Raw genomic sequence first — 24,102 nt, 5'->3', positions numbered from 1 at the left:
CAACCCGCTGAATCCGAACACAGGGTCACAGGGGTCTGCTGGAGCCAATCCCAGCCAACACAGGGCACAAGGCAGGAACCAATCCCGGGCAGGGTGCCAACCCACCGCAGTCTCATAGCTTCATTTTAGTTTAATCCTGATGCTCTGTATATTCAATTAATTATCATTATTATTCCTGGTGGCTCCGAAATCCGTACTCACCCCTACTTTCTCTTCTGTTCTTTTCTGGTTTTTTGTGTTGTTGTGATCTGCGCCATCACCGCCAGATCAAAGCACTGTGATGTCCCTACATTGATGGATTAAAAGCCACAAGTCCACATGACCGTCACCATCAAGTTCTTCCATGAGAACCCTGAATACCATGAGGACTGATTAAGGTCATTTATGTCAGGTAGACTGCCTACAGGGGGCTGGGTGGTCTCATGGCCTCGGACCCCCTGCAGATTTTATTTTTTTCTCCAGCAGTCTGGAGTTTTTTTTGTTTTTTCTGTCCTCCCTGGCCGTCAGACCTTACTTTTATTTTATGTTAATTAGTGTTCCCTAATTTTAATTATTTATTTTGTCTTTTTTCTCTTTCTTCGTCATGTAGAGCACTTTGAGCTCCATTGTTTGTATGAAAATGTGCTATAGAAATAAATGTTGTTGTTGTGAATAAATTGTTTCTACCATTCAACTGTTAACATAATTTTGACTCACCCTGTATATGTATATATGTGTTTTATATATATATATATATTTACTGTGTATACCTCCACAGTCAAATTGTGGTGAGACACAGACCAACAGATCAAGACAATAAAACCATTTGTAAAGTATTGAGTGTTCTTTGGAGCATAATGGCCTCATAGAATTGTGAGTTAGAAGTTTGGAACTACCGGCACCCTTCCTAGAGGTGACCATCCCACCAAACTGAACAACCAGGACAAGAATGGCTTGGTCATAGAGGTGAGAAAATACTCAATAAGTCACATGAACAGAGATTCAGAAGTCTTCAGTCGTCCTCCTAACAGGTCCTTCCATCTCAGCAGACAGACAGACAGACAGGCAGATAGATAGATAGATAGATAGATAGATAGATAGATAGATAGATAGATAGATAGATAGATAGATAGATAGATAGATAGATAGATAGATAGATATGAAAGGCACTATATTATAGATAGATAGATAGATAGATAGATAGATAGATAGATAGATAGATAGATAGATAGATAGATAGATAGATATGAAAGGCACTATATTATAGATAGATAGATAGATAGATAGATAGATAGATAGATAGATAGATAGATAGATAGATAGATAGATAGATAGATAGATAGATAGATAGATAGATAGATAGATAGACAATATGTTGTGAACACTCAGCAGAATGAGTAAAAAGAAAGAAAATTAAAAAGAAAGAAAACTTCTGACTTGGGAGTCCCAGTCCCAGTGAAGCTCAATACTGGCATATTGCTGTTGGTATAAAAGGAGCCCCAGTAACGATTCCTAACATACTTCTGGTTAATAGTAATTAGGGCCGTCTTAACGCATGGGCATGCTGGGCAGTTGCCCGGGGGTCCCATGCTAATCTATGTATGTTGTGACTTGCTGTCAATAAATAAATACTATACTAAACTATAAATATTTGTTATTGTGTTACAGGTGGACATTGACATTCGCCTCTGATTTAGTATCATGGCCGCCTCTGCCACCTCACATGCATGTACGTGTACGGATCTCACGCACTACATCACGTAAAAGCGTATATGTTAACGTCACTTCAACTCAATTCTCTGCAAAGAAATTCAGCAAATGTTTGGGTTGAACACTTCATTAATAATAAATAATTCATAGTAATTTCATGCTATGCCATCTCCGTCTGTATGGTTTACCACTTGAGTATCATTTATACGTTGAAGTTCATCTGTTTTTCAAGGCATGTTTTTTTAATGTTTAAACACTGATTTTGTTGGAAGTACCAATACAATAAATATATGTTTAATTCTATAGACAATTTACATTTTTATTCCTGTGAGTGGTTGTGTAGGTAGGGGCTCCAGTGCACTGCTTTGCCTGGGGGCCTATAATGCTGTTAAGACGGCCCCGATAATAATGGCAACCCAACGATGAAGCAATGGTGGTCAAAGAGGTGACCAGTAATCTAATGGTCACGCAGTGAGCGCTTCACAAGTCCTCTGCTGAGACCGGAGAACCTGTCAGAAAAGCAAACATCCTAACAGCAGTCGTGAATCGTCAGCTGAATGGACGTATGTGGTTTGCTTGGCTCGATGAATTCAGGTTTTCTTGAATTAAAGTCTATGCTTGGACGAATAGTTCTGCGCAGGTTTTTCTTGCACTCGTGTCCGATATGCACAATCAAGTCTCTGAGCATGCGCATGAGCCACACGGTCCCCATGTCAGGCAACGCGCATATACCCACTCTAAGGTCTATTCACCAATCAAAATACAGTACTCGTTAGAGCCCGCCCTCTCAACTTTGACGAGTCAAAGTTACAGTTTTCATTATAATAATAATAATAATAAATTTTATTTATATTGCACTTTATATTTTAGCAATCCCAAAGTGCTACAGAGTAAAAATAGAATAATAAAATAAAAAAGAACAGAAGAGTCTATAAAATACTTTAACAAAATGACTTTCTAAAAAGATGAGTTTTTAGGTTTCGCTTAAAGGCCTTACATTCATATTGAGTGCGATGGCACTGAAATAAATAAATGAGGAAATAATTAAATAAACACATGAAGAAATGCACAATATAAATACATTTGGGACGTATTTATTAATACTCAAATTTCATGTTGTTATTATTTACTTGCACTGTACTTTTATTTATTTATTTAGTTAATGAATTGATTTTGTCCGAAATAGGCCTTTCTAAGTGAAGAGCGCTCTACAAAAACAAACTGAATTGAAAACCAGGTCAAATTTGACACGATGACGTTGTAAGTCTTAAGAAGACAAAGCTCGAGCTTGTTGTAAATATTTCATAATAAGTTCAATAACCGTGGGGCGCGACTCACTTCTTTTGCCCCACCAGCTCTTACCGCTCAAACGCCACCGCTGCCCACGTCTCGCCGCGCCGCTCACTGGCCCAAGACGACTCCGCGCAGACGGGCATGTCGCCACTACCTTTGCCTGACATCCCTTTGCGTTAATTACAGAGTCGTCATTCCGTTTGTCCGTTTCACCTCGGGGTTAGGAGACGGTTAGCTCAGCTAATTTACGTGCTTTGCAATTACACCTCTCAGTGGGTTGGGGCGGGCTACACATTTATGAATTTATTGCTCTGTTTTGCTTCATTTACTCCGGGTGGCGGATTTGGGATTTGGGTACTACTTCTTGGCTTTGTATAGGCAAGGCAACGGAATGAAGAAGGAGACGCCGAGGTGGAAGTCAATAGCAGCGGTGGTCCCTCAGGAGCTTGTGCCCAGTAATTAAAACTGAAAGAGTGGCGAACTGTATAGCTGACGCGCGCTTGCGCGTGCACGCACAGAAACGCGCGCGCGCGCACACACACACAGAGCCCGTCCTCCAAGTCCGCCGAGCGGCGCACACACGTGCCCGCAGTTTGCCGGCTGGCTCGCTCGTTCGTTCGCTCCTGCCGACTGGTATGACTTAAACAGCGCTGGAGAGGACTTTCTACTGCCTGATGCATTAGAGCTGCTAAAACTCCCTCCCTCCCTCTCCGTCTCCGTCTACCCCTCCCTCCCTCCGTCTTCGTCACTCACTTTATTCCAGTCCAACATGTTTCCTGAACGATGCTACAGCCTACATGCCAAGCTCTTCTCCCAGTACATCGGCTGCGGGCAGCTTCTGTGAATTTCAAAGAGGAGCTACGGACGAGGAGCGGGCACGGCAGTCCCACTCCGATTCCATGTGGCGAGGGGCAATGCGAGGGAGACGCTATCTGCAGAACAGGACTGAGAGCGCGGCCGGGAAACAGAAGTCTACGGACTGGCTCTACGAGTCGTACTACTGCATGAGCCAGCAGCATCCCCTGATTGTGTTCCTGCTTTTGATTGTGATGGGTGCCTGCTTGGCTTTACTGGCGGTGTTCTTTGCGTCTGGACTGGTAAGAACCTTAAAGCTGTCATAAAAACGCAGAAGTGAATTTGTGATGACCGCTGAGGTGTGCCTGCCGGGCTTTGGATCGTGTATGTTAGAAGTGTTGAGACCAGAGTGTCATGGAGTGGCAGGTCAGCAAATGGAGAGATTCAAAAAAACGGGGTCTGAGGGGGGTGAGCTGTACCTACAGTACGGGACTCCTTAAACAGTTAAAGGATAACCTGTTCCTGCTCCAGGTGTGCCCAAACTGAACAAATACAATGAAGAACAGCACCACCCGTGGGTGACATGTCTAATCGTAAAGGGCGGAGGGGTAAACAAGTTCTTGGAACTTTCAGACTGGACACGTTGTGGTGTTGTGCTCCCTTCTGTGTTTTGCAGGACATTTTTGCAGGGTGCTTGTCATTCATCTTGGGCTTTCATTTTCCTGTTGTCTTGAGTAGCCTTCTGTTACTTGTTTTTATGATTATTTATTTACTTGGCTGACACTTTAGTCAAGATGATTTGCAACATCTGAGATGCAGGTGGATCCATTTCTTTTGTTTTTTTTCCAGTTATAGCAGAGAGAAGTGAAGTGAGCTCATCATGGTCATACTATGTCAGTGGCAGGATTGGAACCCACAACCTGGTGGGTTTAAAATCCAATGTGTTCACCACAATACCACCCTGCCTGTTATGAAGGGCATTAAAATAGTGGAAGACTGATGAGGACACCTGGATGGAAACGCTTGTAGTGGGTGATCTTTACAGGGCAACTTATTCTTTTCAGACTTCTTGTATTCATGAAATGACAAACGTCTCCTAATATAAAACCATTTACAATGTACACAACATTCTAGAACTACTACAAAAGTTTATGTATAAACATATATGCATGTATTTGTAGCACTTTAGAAAAGAGGCTTTATGGGCCACCTATACTGTATCATTTAGCCATGTCTCGTTGTGCTGCCCAAGCAGAGTCTTTGATAAATACTGTAGATAACAAGTGGATATATACTGTGTGTGTGTGTGTGTGTGTGTGTGTATATATATATGTGTATGTCTGTGTGTGTATTTATTATGAGTTTGAATCCAGCTTTCTGGCTGTCTGTGTGGACTTTGTATGTGCTCCCCATGTCTTTTGTGTATTTTGACTGTTCTCCTTGTGTCTGATGGTATTTTTCTTCAGGGATTTCTTTTTGCTTTCCTGCCATATCCCTAAGGTGTGTGTGTGTGTGAGATGTGTTACCTGGTGATTCTAAATTGGCACTTTTGTGAGCACAGGCAAGTACAGTTGAGTGGGTATGTGCATGAATTGTCCCCCTGTCCGGGGCCAGTTCCGGCCTGATATGCGCTGCTGCTGGGATGAGCTGCAGCACTCTGTCACCCCCGAACTCGCTTAAGCAGGGCTGCTTATACCACGTTGTATTTTTTGCGTGCATAGGGTGACATGAGGACTCGTTTGTTTGCAGTCCTGCTGTATGGATTCAGCAAGCTGGTATCAAATCCTGGTGCCCAGTTGTTGCTTGTGTGGCGTCAGCCTGTTGTTCCTGTGAATTTTCGTCTGGGTACTTGGGTTTTTGTTAAAAATTGTACATGATGGGTTATTTGGGAGTTAAATGGCATTTGGAGAGGTGTGAGTGTGCCCTACCATGGACTGGCACCCTGTCTGTGTCCGTTTCCTGTCTTACACCCATGTTTAAAGAATTTGTTATGATGAAGAAGGTCTACAAGTAATGTACTATACAGTAAAACAAATATATAATATGCATGTACGTGTATACAGTGTGTGTGTGTGTGTGTTCAGCTCAGTTTGTTTTTCTATAGCACTCTCCACCGAGTGCAGGCTCAGAGCATGAATGTGCATCTCTAACCCAATGTCTCATAGATAATATATCTCATTCAAATAAATACAGGGTTGGGCAAAAGCAGGTTGACAGTTGTTTGAATGGAAAAATGACGTGCAGGTTAAGATGAGTACACTAGCTTTATTAACTTTATTAACTCAAAAGAATGCACTTGTAATCTTAGGTGCCATCTTTTAAGGGCTCGTATTGCTGGTTTTCATTATTTACACAATCTTGTAGTCTCCTTGCTACACTCAAGCACACTTTAATAACAAGAAGAAGACCAATAATACAATAATAAATAAATAAATAATACAAGAATAAACCTACTTTTTCCCACCCCTACACTATATATACTGTATCTCTACATACCTATCATTAAAAACTCTGGTCAGTTTTTGTGTAGAAGAAAACAGAAGTTTGTCCTCCCTAAACATGGCACCACACGCCAATTAGGAAATGCAGGTAAAAGTTTAATTGTAATCTTTATATATGGCAATAATGACTCTGTAAACGTATATAACATCCATCCATCCATTTTCCAACCCGCTGAATCTGAACACAGGGTCACGGGGGTCTGCTGGAGCCAATCCCAGCCAACACAGGGCACAAGGCAGGAACCAATCCTGGGCAGGGTGCCAACCCACCGCAGGACACACACAAACACACCCACACACCAAGCACACACTAGGGCCAATTTAGAATCGCCAATCCACCTAACCTGCATGTCTTTGGACTGCGGGAGGAAACCGGAGCGCCCGGAGGAAACCCACGCAGACACGGGGAGAACATGCAAACTCCACGCAGGGAGGACCCGGGAAGCGAACCCAGGTCCCCAGGTCTCCCAACTACGAGGCAGCAGCGCTACCCACTGCGCCACCGTGCCGCCCCGTATATAACATGACATATGCAAAACTACTTCAAGTCAGTTCAGTCAGTCCAGTCCTGCTGTGTATTCAGTTTACTTTTGTATAGTGCTCTTCACTGACTGCAGGCACAGAGCACCTAATATACAGTACTGAATATGTCTATATCAATAACTATACAGTATCTGTATCTATGTAACATTCAAATATTACAAGTGTGTGTGTGTGTGTGTGTGTTTTAAAATATATGTGTATGAATGTGTGTGTATATATATGTATATGTGTGTGTGTGTGTGTGTGTGTATATATATATATATATATATATATAATATACATGCACACATACACATACATACTGTATATATATATAATATACATACACACATATACATATATATATATATATATATATAGTATATAATGTGTGTGTGTTGTCGCAAAAAACAGACATAAGAGTCATAAAAAGGTTTGGGGCAGCCACCCGTATATTTGGTATCCCGGCTGCAAAGTTGCAAACTGTATAACAGCACTGATGTGCACAAAACCGAGTCCAATACAGAACTGAGGGAAGAGGGGAAAGGTGTAGGCTTTTAAAGGGGAAGACAGGAAGTGAAGTCAGATGGGTCGGGTTCATGAGGGTCTTCAGCCATGGGCTCGAGCCAGGACGTGACATCAAAGGGGCCGGAGCCGGCAAGGTCTTCCTTTGTAGGCTCGGACCTGGAAGTGATGTCAACAGGGCCAGGTGGACTCTCCCGTGGATGGTCTGCAGGAAAGGGAGAAAAAGAGTCAGTGCACTCTGCCACATCCCGGTATGACTTGGAATTCCCCTTACTCAAGCCTTTCAGCTGCCTCCCATGCGCACATGTGTGACAGTATATATATATATATTGTATAGTTTACTGTCAAATAATGCAAAGAGTACGCGATACGTGTTTCGCCCACATTTGGGCTCATCAGGCGTACACACTCTACTGCTCCCCTCTCGGGGATCGAATCTCGGATGTCAGCATCAGAGACGAAGCACTTTTACGCTGTGCCACAGCGTGTGGTTCGTTTATTTGACAGCCTGAAGGTATGGAGTAATTAAATATTATTATTGGACTTTTATCTGGTGTCTGGCATCTGATCCGAGGGTTTAAGGGAGCGATAGCGCCCCCTATCTGTCACTATACATATATATATATATATTCATTGCATTCGTAGTCTGAGTCTCGACGACCTGAATTGTGTGGGTGGTTACCTACCAGGTAACACTTGTGGTTGGTCTGCCATTCGGCAAACATCCATCACGGTGCCCTCTTTCAGTTGGGAGAAGCAGATCATAGAATGTTGCATAGTTTACTGTCAAATAATGCAAAGAGTATGCAACATATGTTTCGCCCACACAATTCAGGTCATCGAGACTTAGACTACAAATGCAATGAATATATATATATATATATATATATATATATATATATATATATATATATATATATATGTATAGTGACAGATAGGGGGCGCTATCGCTCCCTTAAACCCTCGGATCAGACGCCAGACACCAGATAAAAGTCCAATAATAATATTTATACGGACAATACAGTGCCCCAAGCACCCTCCACTCCACAATACTCATAAACAATACACTAATCAATCAATACACAATAATCAATGCTCCACTCCCAGATGCGTTGCCACCCTTCCTCCTGACTCAGCTCTCCTGTCTGGGATCTCTCACAGTCTCTTATAGTCCTTGACCCGGAAGTGCTTCTGAACCCTCAGCCCATGTGACTTCCTAACACTTCCGGGTCAGATCAAAACTCTTCTTCTTCATTCCAGAAGTACGTCATTTCCTCTGTCGCTGTGACTAAGACATACTTACGGGTTATAGGGGAAATAGAAGTCCTTGCTCCTTCCTGCAGTGTCCCCTGGAGGCCCCCATGGTATCCAGCAGGGCTGTGATGTAAAACTCCACTGTCCATGATGCCCTGCTGGAACATTGGGACACCTCTGTGTTGCAAGAAGGGCTCCACCTGGTGGCCTGGGGGTATTGGCCAGGATGAGCGGCCAGCCATATTCCACTATATATATATATATGTGTGTGTGTATATATATATATATATATATATATATATATATCTTCCCATGGGCTCACCACCTATGGGAGGGGCCAAGGAGGTCGGGTGCAGTGTGAGTTGGGTGGTGGCCGAAGGCGGGGACCTTGGCGGTCCGATCCTCGGCTACAGAAACTGGCTCTTGGGACGTGGAATGTCACCTCTCTGAAGGGGAAGGAGCCTGAGCTTGTGCGCGAAGTTGAGAGGTTCCGGCTAGATATAGTCGGGCTCACCTCGACGCACAGCTTGGACTCTGGAACCAATCTCCTTGAGAGGGGCTGGACTCTTTACCACTCTGGAGTTGCCCCCGGTGAGAGGCGCCGAGCAGGTGTGGGTATACTTATTGCCCCCCAACTTGGAGCCTGTACATTGGGGTTTACCCCGGTGGACGAGAGGGTAGCCTCCCTTCGCCTTCGGGTGGGGGGACGGGTCCTAACTGTTGTTTGTGCGTATGCACCGAACAGCAGTTCGGAGTACCCACCCTTTTTGGAGTCCCTGGAGGGGGTGCTAGAGGGCATACCTTCTGGGGACTCCCTCGTTCTGCTGGGAGACTTCAATGCTCACGTGTGCAATGACAGTGAGACCTGGAAGGGCGTGATTGGGAGGAATGGCCCCCCTGATCTGAACCCGAGCGGTGTTTTGTTATTGGACTTCTGTGCTCGTCACGGATTGTCCATAACGAACACCATGTTCAAGCATAGGGGAGTTCATATGTGCACTTGGCACCAGGACACCCTAGGCCTCAGTTCGATGATCGACTTTGTGGTCGTGTCGTCGGACTTGCGGCCACATGTCTTGGACACTCGGGTGAAGAGAGGGGCGGAGCTGTCAACTGATCACCACCTGGTGGTGAGTTGGCTTCGATGGTGGGGGAGGATGCCGGTCAGGCGTGGTAGGCCCAAACGTGTTGTGAGGGTCTGCTGGGAACGTCTGGCAGAGCCCCCTGTCAGAAGTAGCTTCAACTCCCACCTCCGGCAGAACTTCGACCACATCCCGAGGGAGGTGGGGGACATTGAGTCCGAATGGGCCATGTTCCGTGCCTCTATTGTTGAGGCAGCTGACCGGAGCTGTGGCCGTAAGGTGGTCGGTGCCTGTCGTGGCGGCAATCCCCGAACCCGCTGGTGGACACCGGCGGTGAAGGATGCGTCAAGCTGAAGAAGGAGTCCTACGGGACCCTTTTGTCCTGTGGGACCCCGGAGGCAGCTGATAGGTACCGGCAGGCCAAGCGGAATGCGGCTTTGGTGGTTGCTGAGGCAAAAACTCGGGCATGGGAAGAGTTCGGGGAGGCCATGGAGAACGACTTTCGGACGGCTTCGAGGAGATTCTGGTCCACCATCCGGCGTCTCAGGAAGGGGAAGCAGTGCAGTGTCAACACTGTATATGGTGGGGATGGTGCGCTGCTGACCTCGACTCGGGACGTTGTGGGTCGGTGGGGGGAATACTTCGAAGACCTCCTCAATCCCATTAACATGCCTTCCAATGAGGAAGCAGAACCTGGGGACTCAGAGGTGGGCTCCCCCATCTCTGGGACTGAGGTCACCGAGGTGGTCAAAAAACTCCTTGGTGGCAGGGCCCCGGGGGTGGATGAGATACGACCGGAGTTCCTCAAGGCTCTGGATGTTGTAGGACTGTCTTGGCTGACACGCCTCTGCAACATCGCATGGACATCAGGGACAGTGCCTCTGGATTGGCAGACCGGGGTGGTGGTCCCCCTCTTTAAGAAGGGGGATCGGAGGGTGTGTTCCAACTACAGAGGGATCACACTCCTCAGCCTCCCTGGAAAAGTCTATTCAGGGGTCCTGGAGAGGAGGGTCCGTCAGATAGTCGAGCCTCGGATTCAGGAGGAACAGTGTGGTTTTCGTCCTGGTCGCGGAACAGTGGACCAGCTCTATACCCTTAGCAGGGTCCTGGAGGGTGCATGGGAGTTTTGCCCAACCAGTCTACATGTGTTTTGTGGACTTAGAAAAGGCATTCGAACGTGTCCCTCGGGGAATCCTGTGGGGGGTACTCCGAGAGTATGGGGTACCGGCCCCCCTGATAAGGGCTGTTCAGTCCCTGTACGATCAGTGCCAGAGCTTGGTCCGCATTGCCGGCAGTAAGTCGAACCCGTTTCCAGTGAGAGTTGGCCTCCGCCAGGGCTGCCCTTTGTCACCGATTCTGTTCATAACTTTTATGGACAGAATTTCTAGGCGCAGCCAGGGTGTTGAGGGGGTCCGGTTTGGTGGGCTCAGGATTGGGTCACTGCTTTTTGCAGATGATGTTGTCCTGTTTGCTTCATCAGGCCGTGATCTTCAGCTCTCTCTGGATTGGTTCGCAGTCGAGTGTGAAGCGGCTGGGATGAGAATCAGCACCTCCAAATCCGAGACCATGGTCCTCAACCGGAAAAGGGTGGAGTGCCCTCTCAGGGTTGGTTGCGAGATCCTGCCCCAAGTGGAGGAGTTCAAGTATCTCGGGGTCTTGTTCACGAGTGAGGGAAGAATGGAGCGTGAGATCGACAGGCGGATCGGTGCGGCATCCGCAGTAATGCGGGCGTTGCATCGGTCTGTCGTGGTGAAAAAGGAGCTGAGCCGCAAGGCCAAGCTCTCAATTTACCAGTCGATCTATGTTCCTACCCTCACCTATGGTCATGAGCTATGGGTAGTGACCGAAAGAACGAGATCGCGAATACAAGCGGCTGAAATGAGTTTCCTCTGTAGGGTGTCTGGGCTTTCCCTTAAAGATAGGGTGAGAAGCTCAGTCATCCGGGAGGGGCTCAGAGTAGAGCCACTGCTCCTCCGCATCGAGAGGAGTCAGATGAGGTGGCTCGGGCATCTGATCAGGATGCCTCCTGGACGCCTCCCTGGTGGGGTGTTCCGGGCACGTCCAACCGGGAGGAGGCCCCGGGGAAGACCCAGGACACGCTGGAGGGACTATGTCTCTCGACTGGCCTGGGAACGCCTTGGGATTCTCCCGGAAGAGCTAGAAGAAGTGGCCGGGGAGAGGGAAGTCTGGGCATCTCTGCTCAAGCTGCTGCCCCCGCGACCCGACCTCGGATAAGCGGGAGACAATGGATGGATGGATGGATATATATATATATATATAATGTGTGTGTGTATATATATATATATATATATATATATATATATATATATATATATAAATACTAGCTGTCCCCTGCGGCTCCGCCCTTGTAATAGTGAAAGAGCACAGTGAGGAGGGCCTTGCCTGGCTCCAGCTCTTGGATTAGCGCGAATATATCACTCCTGCAAGCGGACTGTGATTCTTAGCGCGATGAGAGAAGTCACAAAATCAACTGGAATATTCAAGCAAATTATAGAAAAAAACTCGATCTAAATCCACTCTGGGAGCACCAGAGGAGCAAGTGTGGCCAGAGCATTACCTCCCCCAGAACGTTAGATGGCAGTCCCCCTGGGTTGCAGCGGTGCCTCGGACTCCCGCAGGGCTTCATGGGAATTGGAGTTTGGTACAGCCCTGTTGGGATCCGGGGGCACCGCCAGGGGGTGCTACAATCACTGCTGAGCCCTGGAGAGCAGCTCCAGGTGTCTGATGACGTGTTTCCAGCAGCACCCCCGGGTGCCCTATATAAGGGTCCAGCAGATACTACTCCTGGAGCCAGAGTTGGGAGGAGGAGGACGAAGCTTTCCAGAGGGAGAGTAGAACAGAAAGAAAGACAGTGAGAAAGAGAATGATAATGAAGAAGAAACGAAAGGGAGAAATGTAAGGTGTGTTTGTGCTTGTTGGGACTCTGTAAATAAATGACGTGTGCTTTGGGACTTCTGTGTGTCCCGGTGTCTGTCTGTGATCCAGGCTGGAATGTTCACAATATCTATTGTGTGAGTATATAAACATGAGGTGTCTCTTTAATCTGTGATCACAAGAAAAAATTAAAAAAATAAATGGCACCACTTAGTTATTGGCTAACTCTTGTGCCAGCCTCTCTCTAACTGCAGTTTCTATAAGAGAACTGACTCAGACTCCTTCCTCTTTGTTTAAAGCGGGGGTCTCCAGCTCTGTTCCTGGTGTGCTGCAGGGACTGCAGGTTTTTAAGTCAAACCCTTTTCTAAATTAGTGACCACTTTTAGCTGCTAATTAACTCCTTTTCCCTTCATTTTAATTGCCTCTTTTATGATTCAGTGCCTCAATTGTCCTTACATGGCACCCAAACAGAAATGCGATGTGCAGTGAGTGAGCCCACAGATGACCAGCTAAGTCAGGACCTCAAACTCCAAACCGGTTTCACTTTAACCAGTTTCTTAATTAGAAGCCGATTCTTGTTGTTAATTAAGGCCGTTTTATTTAATTCCATGGCTTTTTGCTGCTCTCATTCTGCCACATCAGACATTTCCAGAACTGCTTAGACCACCGTCAAAATGTTTTATGAACCTTAGCGGATCAGCATTACAAAGACCTTCACCTGTCTTGACTTTCAGATATTGTGTGATGGACGCCGGTCAGCTGGTGATGTGTCGACTCTCTTTTGTATCTCGTTATTGTTTGGCTCCTAATTAAGAAAACAAGAAATAATTAAAGGGGTCTCCGTCTTAAACAGCAAGTCAATTACGATTAAAGCAACGGAAGTTAATTAGAAACCACTTTTCATTGCTAATTAAGAAAAGGGTTAGAATGAAAACCTTTGGCCACAGTAGTGCTCCGTGACCGCAGTTGGAGACCCCCTGGCTTACAGACATCTTGAAGCAGCAGATAAAAGTCTGTGGACAGCCAGTGTCGGTCTGTGAGTGGGCATTGTGATGCATTGGCACTATCGGGCAGTGCCCGGTGTGACACTAGAGGGTGCTGTTGCTCCTCAGACCCACTAGACAAATGTCCAAGACACCAGGTAAAAGCACCAGGAAATATTTTAATTTCTTTTTTCTTCCATAAATGTGCCTTCAAAGCACCACCACAATACACAATAAATCAATAATTCAATTCTTTTCCTCCTCTCCTCCCAGCAGCTCCGTCACTCTACCCCCCAGCTCCGGCTCACTTGCTAGGTCTGCAGCAGTCCTTTATATAGCTCTTGACCCGGAAGTGCTCCTGTCCTTCTGTCCATGTGATTCATTAGCACTTCCGGGTTAGATGGAGACTTGTATTTTTTTTCTTCAGCCCGGAAGTACTTGAATGTATGTGAATTTCCCCTTGGGATTAATAAAGTATCTATCTACGAGGGTTGTTTCATAAGTTTTGAGACTTGGTCACTTGCCGTCATCGGAGGCGGACGAAATTTTTTTCTATTGTTCTACAATCCCTTCACATCTTCTAATAAATTTTTGGCCCACCCAGCTACAGATGGAGATGAGAAAAAGAGCTCGAAGTGGGGTCCAAAAGGTTGCCTTCCTCCACTGAAAGCCAGGCGCCAAAGGTCAGCCAAGAGGACCATGTTTGCCGTCTTTTTTGGCTACAAAAAAATTATTGCTTCAGTTCCACGTCCTGAACGCACGACGATGAACTCTGATGTCTACACAACCCTGTGCCTTCCAGATGTTTTCAAAAATCTCACTAGAGGTCGCCCTAATCGCACCTTGAAAAACTTCATCCTTCACCATGGCAACGCGCCACCCCACAAGTCAAACAAAACTGTTGAGTTCCTCGCCAAATCTGGGATTGAAGTCCTTCATCCGCCCCCTTATTCACCAGATTTGGCACCCTGTGACTTCTGGCTGTTCCCGACGGTGAAGAAGGAGCTGAAAGGAATGGATTTTGAGGACAGGGACAGCCACATTTCTGCGGTGGAAGAGCAGCTTGACCAACTGACTGAACCTGATTTTCGTCAGTTTTGATCGTTGGATTTATCGCATGAAAAAGAGCATTTAAATCGGGGGAGAGTATGTTGAGCAGCACTGAAGTGTTGCCAAATGACGAGGTTATGTGAGTAAAAATTTTCTTTGGAATTGACCAAACCATGTTGGATATATTTAAAAAAGTCTCAAAACTTATGAAACAACCCTCGTATCTATCTATCTATCTACTTCTGTTCTTCCGTTCCCGTGACTTGGGAGTACTTCAAGGCTATACGGGAAGCAAAAATCCCCTCGTCTCCCTGCAGCGTCACACGGTGGCACCCACGGTACCCAGCAGGGTTGTGAAGTCAAACTCCAACTCCCATGGTGCCCTGCGGGAATCCGGGGCACCTCTAGGCTGCAGGGAAGACGCCATGTAGCGTCCTGGGTGTGTCGGCCGGGATGTCCATCACACATTGTGATGTTCTATGATATAGTGCCTTTCATATCTATCTATCTATCTATCTAATCTATCATATAGTGCCTTTCACATCTATCTATCTATCTATCTATCTATCTATCTATCTATCTATCTATCTATCTATCTATCTATCTATCTATCTATCATATAGTGCCTTTCATATCTATCTATCTATCTAATCTATCATATAGTGCCTTTCACATCTATCTATCTATCTATCTATCTATCTATCTATCTATCTATCTATCTATCTATCTATCTATCTATCTATCATATAGTGCCTTTCATATCTATCTATCTATCTAATCTATCATATAGTGCCTTTCACATCTATCTATCTATCTATCTATCTATCTATCTATCTATCTATCTATCTATCTATCTATCTATCTATCTATCTATCTACTTCTGTTCTTCCGTCCCCGTGACTTGGGAGTACTTCAAGGCTATACGGGAAGCAAAAATCCCCTCGTCTCCCTGCAGCGTCACACGGTGGCACCCACGGTACCCAGCATGGTTGTGAAGCCAAACTCCAACTCCCATGGTGCCCTGCGGGAATCCAGGGCACCTCTAGGCTGCAGTGACGACGCCATCTAGCGTTCTTCGTGTGTCGGCCGGGATGTCCATCACACATCGTGACGTTCTGCCATCTCCCTGTAATGTTCTGCCTCGCCTTTCTTTTTTCCCTTGCATTGTAGTAGCACGGCGGTTGTTAGCTCTGTTGTCTCCCAGCTCCAGAAGCCTGGGGTTTCAAAGCCAGCCTGACCACCCTTCTCTGTGAAGACTTTGTCCATCCTCCATGTGGATCTTCTTTTTTTCCCTTCTTCTATTGATTGGGTTAAATTAGCCACTGGAAGTGACGGTTAGCTGCTGTGTACACCTCATGTTGCTGGGATTTGCTCTGATCCTTGGGTGTCTGAACTGGATTCAGTGGGTTTGATGCTGGGTTTGAATATCTTGTTTATAATGTGAAGATTCTTCTTGTACAAACGACCATTTAACATGAAAAACTGAAGTTTGTTTTATTTTTTCCCCCAAGAATTGTAATGCTGTTAGGGTAGTCTGCTATTTTTAGGAAGCCCCTCTTATATTGCGGACCATTCCAAAGTCTATTATCCAGAAGAACAACACAAGCTGACGTGGGCACAATGACTTAGCACTGCTGCCTGGGTGATCAGGGTTCAGTTTCAAGGCAGAAGATTTCCAGGCCGGGACATTACAGCAATTTCAGCCTGGGAGCAAAACACGAGACGCTGAAAGAAGTCGCTAAGGAGCTCAGAATGTTGTCACTGGACCTGCAGGTAGCTCTTGCCACTGATGACATCAAAGTACAGGCGTCTACCGGCCACACAAATGGGGGGGGATTGGTGCCAGGAAGAAGACTTTGTTGCCCGGGTTAAGACCAACATTGACATATGAACATTGTCACCCACGTGCATTTGGGAGGCAGTTAAAGAACCTGAATGATGGCAATTCCACGCTAGACCAGGGGGTGGCGAAGTGCACTAATCCTTTCTCTCTTTCCACTGCAGACCACTTACGGGAAATTCCACCTGGCCCTGATGATGTCACTTCCAACGACGTCACTTCCCGTTCCGGGCCCAACGACGTCACTGACCTCAGCAATTCAGTTCTGTTTTGGAACCCTTTCACATCTGTACATCAATTTTGCAATCCATTTTGTGGCCAGGAACAATATACGGGTGGTTGCCCCAAACCTTTCTGTGGCTCCTTTTGTTCATCTTTGACAACATCTAAGCAAAAATTGAAACTGCTGGAACAATGAGGTCTGGAGAGATGAGATAAAGAAAAAGCTGTCTGACCCCACAGTACAAGAAGACATGTTTGGTGATGGTGCACGACCAGAAAATCCTAAAACCAACTGCAAAGCAAGCTGGTTTGGGTTTGCTTTGCTGCATTAGAGAGTGGGCAGCTCACCATCTTAGAATCCAATAGGAAACCTTCATTATAGCAGAGGGTGCTTGAGGATCAGCTGAGACCATCTGACAGAAGTTTGAAGCTCAACTGGAAATGGACCCTTGTAACATGACGCACTCCAGAAATAATAATAATAATAATAATAATAATAATAATGCATTTTATTACAACTGACATGCAATCCTGCAGGTGTCAAAACGGGAGCTACGCCCGAGGGGTGCTGCCACCCAGTGGACTGGGGGAACAAACACATGAGAACCTTTTGTTTTATTCTCTTTGATACAGCGCATTCTGTCAGGCGCTATACAACATAAAGATTGATTGTTTGTTTAATTGGTTGATGGCAAAGCAGAAGTTCCATACCTTAAGTGTGTTTTCTGCTTTGTTGTGTGTGTACTTTGTAAATTTCTATAAAACATAAAAATGAATAAATCATTTTTTTCTGATTGATGGCTAATTGATGTTACACCAGTAACTTTTTTTTCTGTTTGGTTGCATCTCCTGTGAAAGGCACTGTATGGTATAGAGATCTATTTCAAAGTATTACCACCTGTTCTGGGCGGCACGGTGGCGCAGTGGGTAGCGCTGCTGCCTTGCAGTTAGGAGACCCGGGTTTGCTTCCCGGGTCCTCCCTGTGTGGAGTTTGCATGTTCTCCCCGTGTCTGCGTGGATTTCCTCCCACAGTCCAAAGATATGCAGGTTAGGTGCTTTGGTGGTCCTAAATTGTCCCTAGTGCAGGGGTGGCAAACTCCAGGCCTGGTGGGCCGTAGTGGCTGCAGGTTTTCATTCTAACCATCTTCTTCATTAGTTTTTGCTGCTAATTAACTTATTTTGCCTTCATTTTAATTAACTTGACTCAGGCCCCTTAGCTGTTTCTTTTCCTATAATTAGCTGCCAAACAATAATGAGACACAAAACAAGGTGCCACATGACCAGCTCACCTGTGCCCATCACACAATATCTGAAAATATAGAGAGGTGAAGGTTTCAGTAAGGCTGATAGATAGATAGATAGATAGATAGATAGATAGATAGATAGATAGATAGATAGATAGATAGATAGATGTGAAAGGCACTAGATGATGGATATATATGAAAGGCAAGATGGATGGATGGATGGATGGATGGATAGATAGATAGATGAAAGGCACTATATAATATAGATAGATAGATACAGTGCATCCGGAAAGTATTCCCAGCGCATCACTTTTTCCACATTTTGTTATGTCACAGCCTTATTCTAAAATGGATTAAATTCATTTTTTTCCTCAGAATTCTGCACACAACACCCCATAATGACAACGTGAAAAAAGTTTACTTGAGATATGTGCAAATTTATTAAAAATAAAAAAACTGAGACATCCCATGTCCATAAGTATTCACAGCCTTTGCTCAATACTTTGTCGATGCCCCTTTGGCAGCAATTACAGCCTCAAGTCTTTTTGAATATGATGCCACAAGCTTGGCACACCTGTCCTTGGCCAGTTTCTCCCATTCCTCTTTGCAGCACCTCTCAAGCTCCATCAGGTTGGATGGGAAGCGTCGGTGCACAGCCATTTAAAGATCTCTCCAGAGATGTTCAATCGGATTCAAGTCTGGGCTCTGGCTGGGCCACTCAAGGACATTCACAGAGTTGTCCTGAAGCCACTCCTTGGATATCTTGGCTGTGTGCTTAGGGTCGTTGTCCTGCTGAAAGATGAACCGTCGCCCCAGTCTGAGGTCAAGAGCGCTCTGGAGCAGGTTTTCATCCAGGATGTCTCTGTACATTGCTGCAGTCATCTTTCCCTTTTTCCTGACTAATCTCCCAGTCCATGCCACTGAAAAACATCCCCACAGCATGATGCTGCCACCACCATGCTTCACTGTAGGGATGGTATTGGCCTGGTGATGAGCGGTGCCTGGTTTCCTCCAAACGTGACGTCTGGCATTCACACCAAAGAGTTCAATCTTTGTCTCATCAGACCAGAGAATTTTTTTCTGGTGCCTTTTGGCAAACTCCAGGTGGGCTGCCATGTGCCTTTTACTAAGGAGTGGCTTCCATCTGGCCACTCTACCATACAGGCCTGATTGGTGGATTGCTGCAGAGATGGTTGTCCTTCTGGAAGGTTCTCCTCTCTCCACAGAGGACCTCTGGAGCTCTGACAGAGTGACCATCGGGTTCTTGGTCACCTCCCTGACTAAGGCCCTTCTCCCCCGATCGCTCAGTTTACATGGCCGGCCAGCTCTAGGAAGAGTCCTGGTGGTTTCGAACTTCTTCCACTTACGGATGATGGAGGCCACTGTGCTCATTGGGACCTTCAAAGCAGCAGAAATTTTTCTGTAACCTTCCCCAGATTTGTGCCTCAAGACAATCCTGTCTCGGAGGTCTACAGACAATTCCTTTGACTTCATGCTTGGTTTGTGCTCTGACATGAACTGTCAACTGTGGGACCTTCTATAGACAGGTGTGTGCCTTTCCAAATCATGTCCAGTCAACTGAATTTACCACAAGTGGACTCCAATGAAGTTGCAGAAACATCTCAAGGATGACCAGTGGAAACAGGATGCACCAGAGGTCAATTTGGAGCTTCATGGTAAAGGCTGTGAATACTTATGTACATGTGCTTTCTTAATTTTTTTTTTATTTTTAATTAATTTGCAAAAACCTCAAGTAAACTTTTTTCACGTTGTCATTATGGGGTGTTGTGTGTAGAATTCTGAGGAAAAAAATGAATTGAATCCATTTTGGAATAAGGCTGTAACATAACACAATGTGGAAAAAGTGATGCGCTGGGAATACTTTCCAGATGCACTGTATACTGGAGTTTGTGGGATTGTAGATAAGGTATTAATTTTTTTTTTTTTTTTGCTGCATCTTTTCTCTGAGTGATTTTTTGTTAAAATCACTTTTATTAGTGGAAGTTATTTTTCTGCGCCGTGGAAAGGGGTCTGAAGACAGTTTGGGGTTGACATGCAATCATTAGTACAATTTTCACTATAAACTTAGCGGTTACAATCGCTACAGTATGCTGTTATTTGTCTGAAGTTGCTCGACTTTTTTTTTCTCTCTATGATTCCTTTTTGGCTTTAGCAGCGTCCATTCGGTAAGGCGCTATATGACCTAAAGTCTGATTAATCATTCAGTGTTGGGCTAATCTGAAGTAATGCGAGTACTTTTTCAGCACATTGCTTATATTGGTTTTGTAGAGTTCATTTTTCAAAGGTGCTATATGACAAAGATTGATTTGTCCTTTGAATGGTTTGTGGTTTTCCTGAAGCTACATACTTGAAGCACTTTTTCTTTTTGGTAGCGGGTATTCTGAAAGGCGCTATGTGACATAACCATGAATTAAGTGTTCTACTGACGGATTGCTAATTTTGGTTACATGACTTTGCTCATTCTACTGGCGGAGGGCTGATTTGGGTCACGTGAGTGCTTTCTCTGTTTGGTATTGTCCATTCTGTAAGGCGCTATATGAAGTTGCACGAGTACTTTTCCAGCACGGTGCCTTTTTGGTTTTGTAGAGACCATTTTGTAAGGCGCTATATGACTTAAAGACTGAGTAGCCATTTGAACAGTTGATTTGCTGATCTGAAGTTACATACTCTGCGGTGGGTTGGCACCCTGCCTGGGATTGGTTCCTGCCTTGTGCCCTGTGTTGGCTGGGATTGGCTCCAGCAGACCCCCGTGACCCTGTGTTCGGATTCAGCGGGTTGGATAATGGATGGATGGATGGAAGTTACATACTCTTAAGCACGTATTCTGTTTGGTAGTGGGTATTCTGAAAGGCGCTATATAATATAAACACGAATTCATTGTTCTACTGACTGAATGCTAATTTAGGTCGTGAGTATTTTTTCTGTTTGGTCGTGTGCATTCTGAAAGGCGCTATATGACATAAAAACTGTTTAATCATTCAATTGGCTGATATCTAATCTGAAGTTACATGCTGTATTTTTTTATTCTCTATGATACTTGTTTGGTTTTTCAGCGCCCATTCTCTAAGGCGCTATATGACATCATGACTGATTACTCATTCTACTGGCGGAAGGCTGATTTGGGTCACGTGAGTGCTTTCTCTGTTTGGTATTGTCCATTCTGTAAGGCGCTATATGAAGTTACAAGAGTACTTTTCCAGCACGGTGCCTTTTTGGTTTTGTAGAGACCATTTTGCAAGGCGCTATATGACAAAGATTGATTATACCTTTGAATGGTTGCAAGGCGCTATATGACTTAAAGATTGCTTAGTGCAGTGGTTCTTAATCTGTGGGGTGTGAAAAAAAGAAAACAAGAATCAAAAATATGAAAAATACATCTATTGAAACCAAAACAAATGAACTTAAACTACATTCTGATACTAGAAAAATAAATAGAGTTAGATAAATGTCGATAAAGGTTAAGTAGGCATAATAAAATATGCATCTATGATAAGTCATTAATTAAAAAAGAACAAATTGGTATTAGTGGGCTCCTTTCAAAAAAAACGTTAGGGGGGCGCGATTAAAACTGTTATGAAAACTCGGGGCGCAAATACTTAAAGGTTGAGAAACGCTGGATTAGCCATTTGAACGTCTGATTTGCTGATCTGAAGTTACTCTTAAGCACGTTTTCTGTTTGGTAGTGGGTATTCTGAAAGGCGCTATATAACATAAACAAATTAATTGTTCTGCTGACTGATTGTTAATTTAGGTCACGTGAGTATTTTTTTTCTGTTTGGTTGTGTGCATTCTGAAAGGCGCTATATGACATAACGATTGATAAGTCATTTGAATGGTTGATGGTTAATCTGAAGTCACATACTTTAAGCACTTTTTCTGTTTGGTCGTGTGCATTATGAAAGGCGCTATATGACATAAAGACTTTAATCATGCCATTGGCTGATATCTAATCTGAAGTTACATGCTGTATTTTTTTATTTCCTATGATGCTTTTTTGGTTTTTCAGCGCCCATTCTGTAAGGCGCTATATGACATCATGACTGATTGCTCATTCTACTGGCGGAAGGCTGATTTGGGTCACGTGAGTGCTTTCTCTGTTTGGTATTGTCCATTCTGTAAGGCGCTATATGAAGTTGCACGAGTATTTTTCCAGCACGGTGCCTTTTTGGTTTTGTAGAGACCATTTTGCAAGGCGCTATATGACAAAGATTGATTATACCTTTGAATGGTTGCAAGGCACTATATGACTTAAAGATTGCTTAGTGCAGTGGTTCTTAATCTGTGGGGTGTGAAAAAAAGAAAACAAGAATAGAAAATATGAAAAATACATCTATTGAAACCAAAACAAATGAACTTAAACTGCATTCTGATACTAGAAAAATAAATATTGAGTTAAATAAATGTCGATAAAAGTTAAGTAGGTATAATAAAATATGCATCTATGATATATCATTAATTAAAAAAGAACAAATTGGTATTAGTGGGCTTCCTTCAAAAAAACATTGGGGGGGGGGGGCGATTAAAACTGTTATGAAAACTCGGGTCGCAAATACTTTAAGGTTGAGAAACGCTGGATTAGCCATCTGAACGGTTGATAAGTTACATACTCTTAAGCACGTTTTCTGTTTGGTAGTGGGTATTCTGAAAGGCGCTATATAACATAAACAAATTAATTGTTCTGCTGACTGATTGTTAATTTAGGTCACGTGAGTACTTTTTCTGTGTGCATTCTGAAAGACGCTATATGACATGATGACTGATTAATAATTCATTTGGCTGATATCTAATTTGAAGTTATGTTTTTTTTTCTCTCATACTTTTATTGCTTTTGCAGCGGCCTTTCAGTAAGGCGCTATATGGTTAATTTACTCATTTTGCTGAAGGCTAATTTAGGTTATTGCTTTGTGTTGCCCTTTCTGTAAAATGCTACATGCCATGAAGACTGATTATTCATTTAGTGTTTGGCTAAGCTGAAGTTGCACGAGTACTTTTTCAATAAGGTGCATTTCAGGTTTTGTAATTTCCATTTTGGAAGGCGCTATATATCATGACGGTTGATTGGTTCATTAGGTGGGTGATGGCTTATCTGGATTTGTTCTGTTTAGTAATATGCGATCTGTGAGGCGCTATATGATAAGGAGTCATGTGATTGCAGTGGCTGACGTGAAGTCCCCGTATTCGAGGATGAGTCACGCAGGTAAGGACGCACATCGAGATGCTTAAAATGCATTAGAGGGGAGGCGCAGATAATAAGGTCGCCAAACGCTCCGCTGAGCAGCACAGCGTAAACGTCTTTTTTTACATTTAGTGGTTCATTGAGCTGAACTGAATAGACCAGCAGTGGTTTTAAAAGCATGTTTGCTCTTGAGTGATACAGTCGTGTGGGAAATCCATGTGCCGCGTGGGGCTCTTATCATAAAAACTGCACGTGTATCTGAGCAAGTTTGGGATCGTTAACACTTAGAGGTGCCTGTTAGAAATGTTTAAGCGCCTTCAAAATTGTGTCAATTTTTTTTTTTTTTTGTTGGTCTGCGAGTCTGGTTGTGAAGCATCCATCTGTTTTCAAAAAGAAGAAAAAAAAATTGTGTCCAAATGCAAAACTTCATCTGAATGAACAGAGAACACCAAGTGTGTCTTACCTGACGAACTCCACACACAACACGTACCTGCGCTCCGTTCCGACGGAGTCTTTCAGATTTGCCAGTCCAGCGATCCCGTTGTTTAGAGAGGGACTGCAGTGACAACGGATGTGCAGGTGACAAGAATGAGCCAACGACATTCACCGCATGGCCTTCTAGAAAGGAACGAAGTAATAATCGGAAATATCAGTTTGAGGAAAATTATAATCCAATGAAAAACCGCCATCTATAGCGCTACACATTGCGTGCACTGCGTGCTGCTGCCTCGCAGTCAGGAGACCCGCGTTCGCTTCCCTGGTCCTCCAGGCGTGGAAAGCGCTTTGAGTAGTAAGAAATTATAGTTACTATAATAATAATAATAATAATTAAATAATAATTAAAATTAAATAATAATTAATTAAAAATTATTATTATTAATTATTAGTATTATTAGATTAGATAGTATTATTACATCACATTCTAGCAACGAATAAATCAGCAGTCAGGAATACAATGATGATGGTGGTGCAGTGGTCGCTGACCGGGAAGGGGTTTGTTTCTCGGCTGC

The 24,102-nt window shown here is 44.3% G+C and overlaps 1 protein-coding gene across 1 annotated transcript in view; it reads left to right on the top strand.

Moving 5' to 3' along the window:
- The first annotated feature begins 3,509 nt into the window (after nt 1-3,509).
- Nucleotides 3,510-24,102, top strand: part of LOC114663989 (adenylate cyclase type 2-like) — a 592,666-nt gene continuing 572,073 nt past the window's right edge. The window contains 1 exon segment of the mRNA XM_028817967.2: nt 3,510-4,079. Coding sequence (XP_028673800.2) covers nt 3,780-4,079 — 300 coding nt within the window. The 5' untranslated portion in view covers nt 3,510-3,779.

The sequence above is a fragment of the Erpetoichthys calabaricus genome, chromosome 13, assembly GCF_900747795.2.
Source record: "Erpetoichthys calabaricus chromosome 13, fErpCal1.3, whole genome shotgun sequence".
NCBI lineage: Eukaryota > Metazoa > Chordata > Cladistia > Polypteriformes > Polypteridae > Erpetoichthys > Erpetoichthys calabaricus.
Note: the sequence above shows the minus strand (reverse complement) of the source record. Positions and strands in the feature narration are given on the sequence as shown.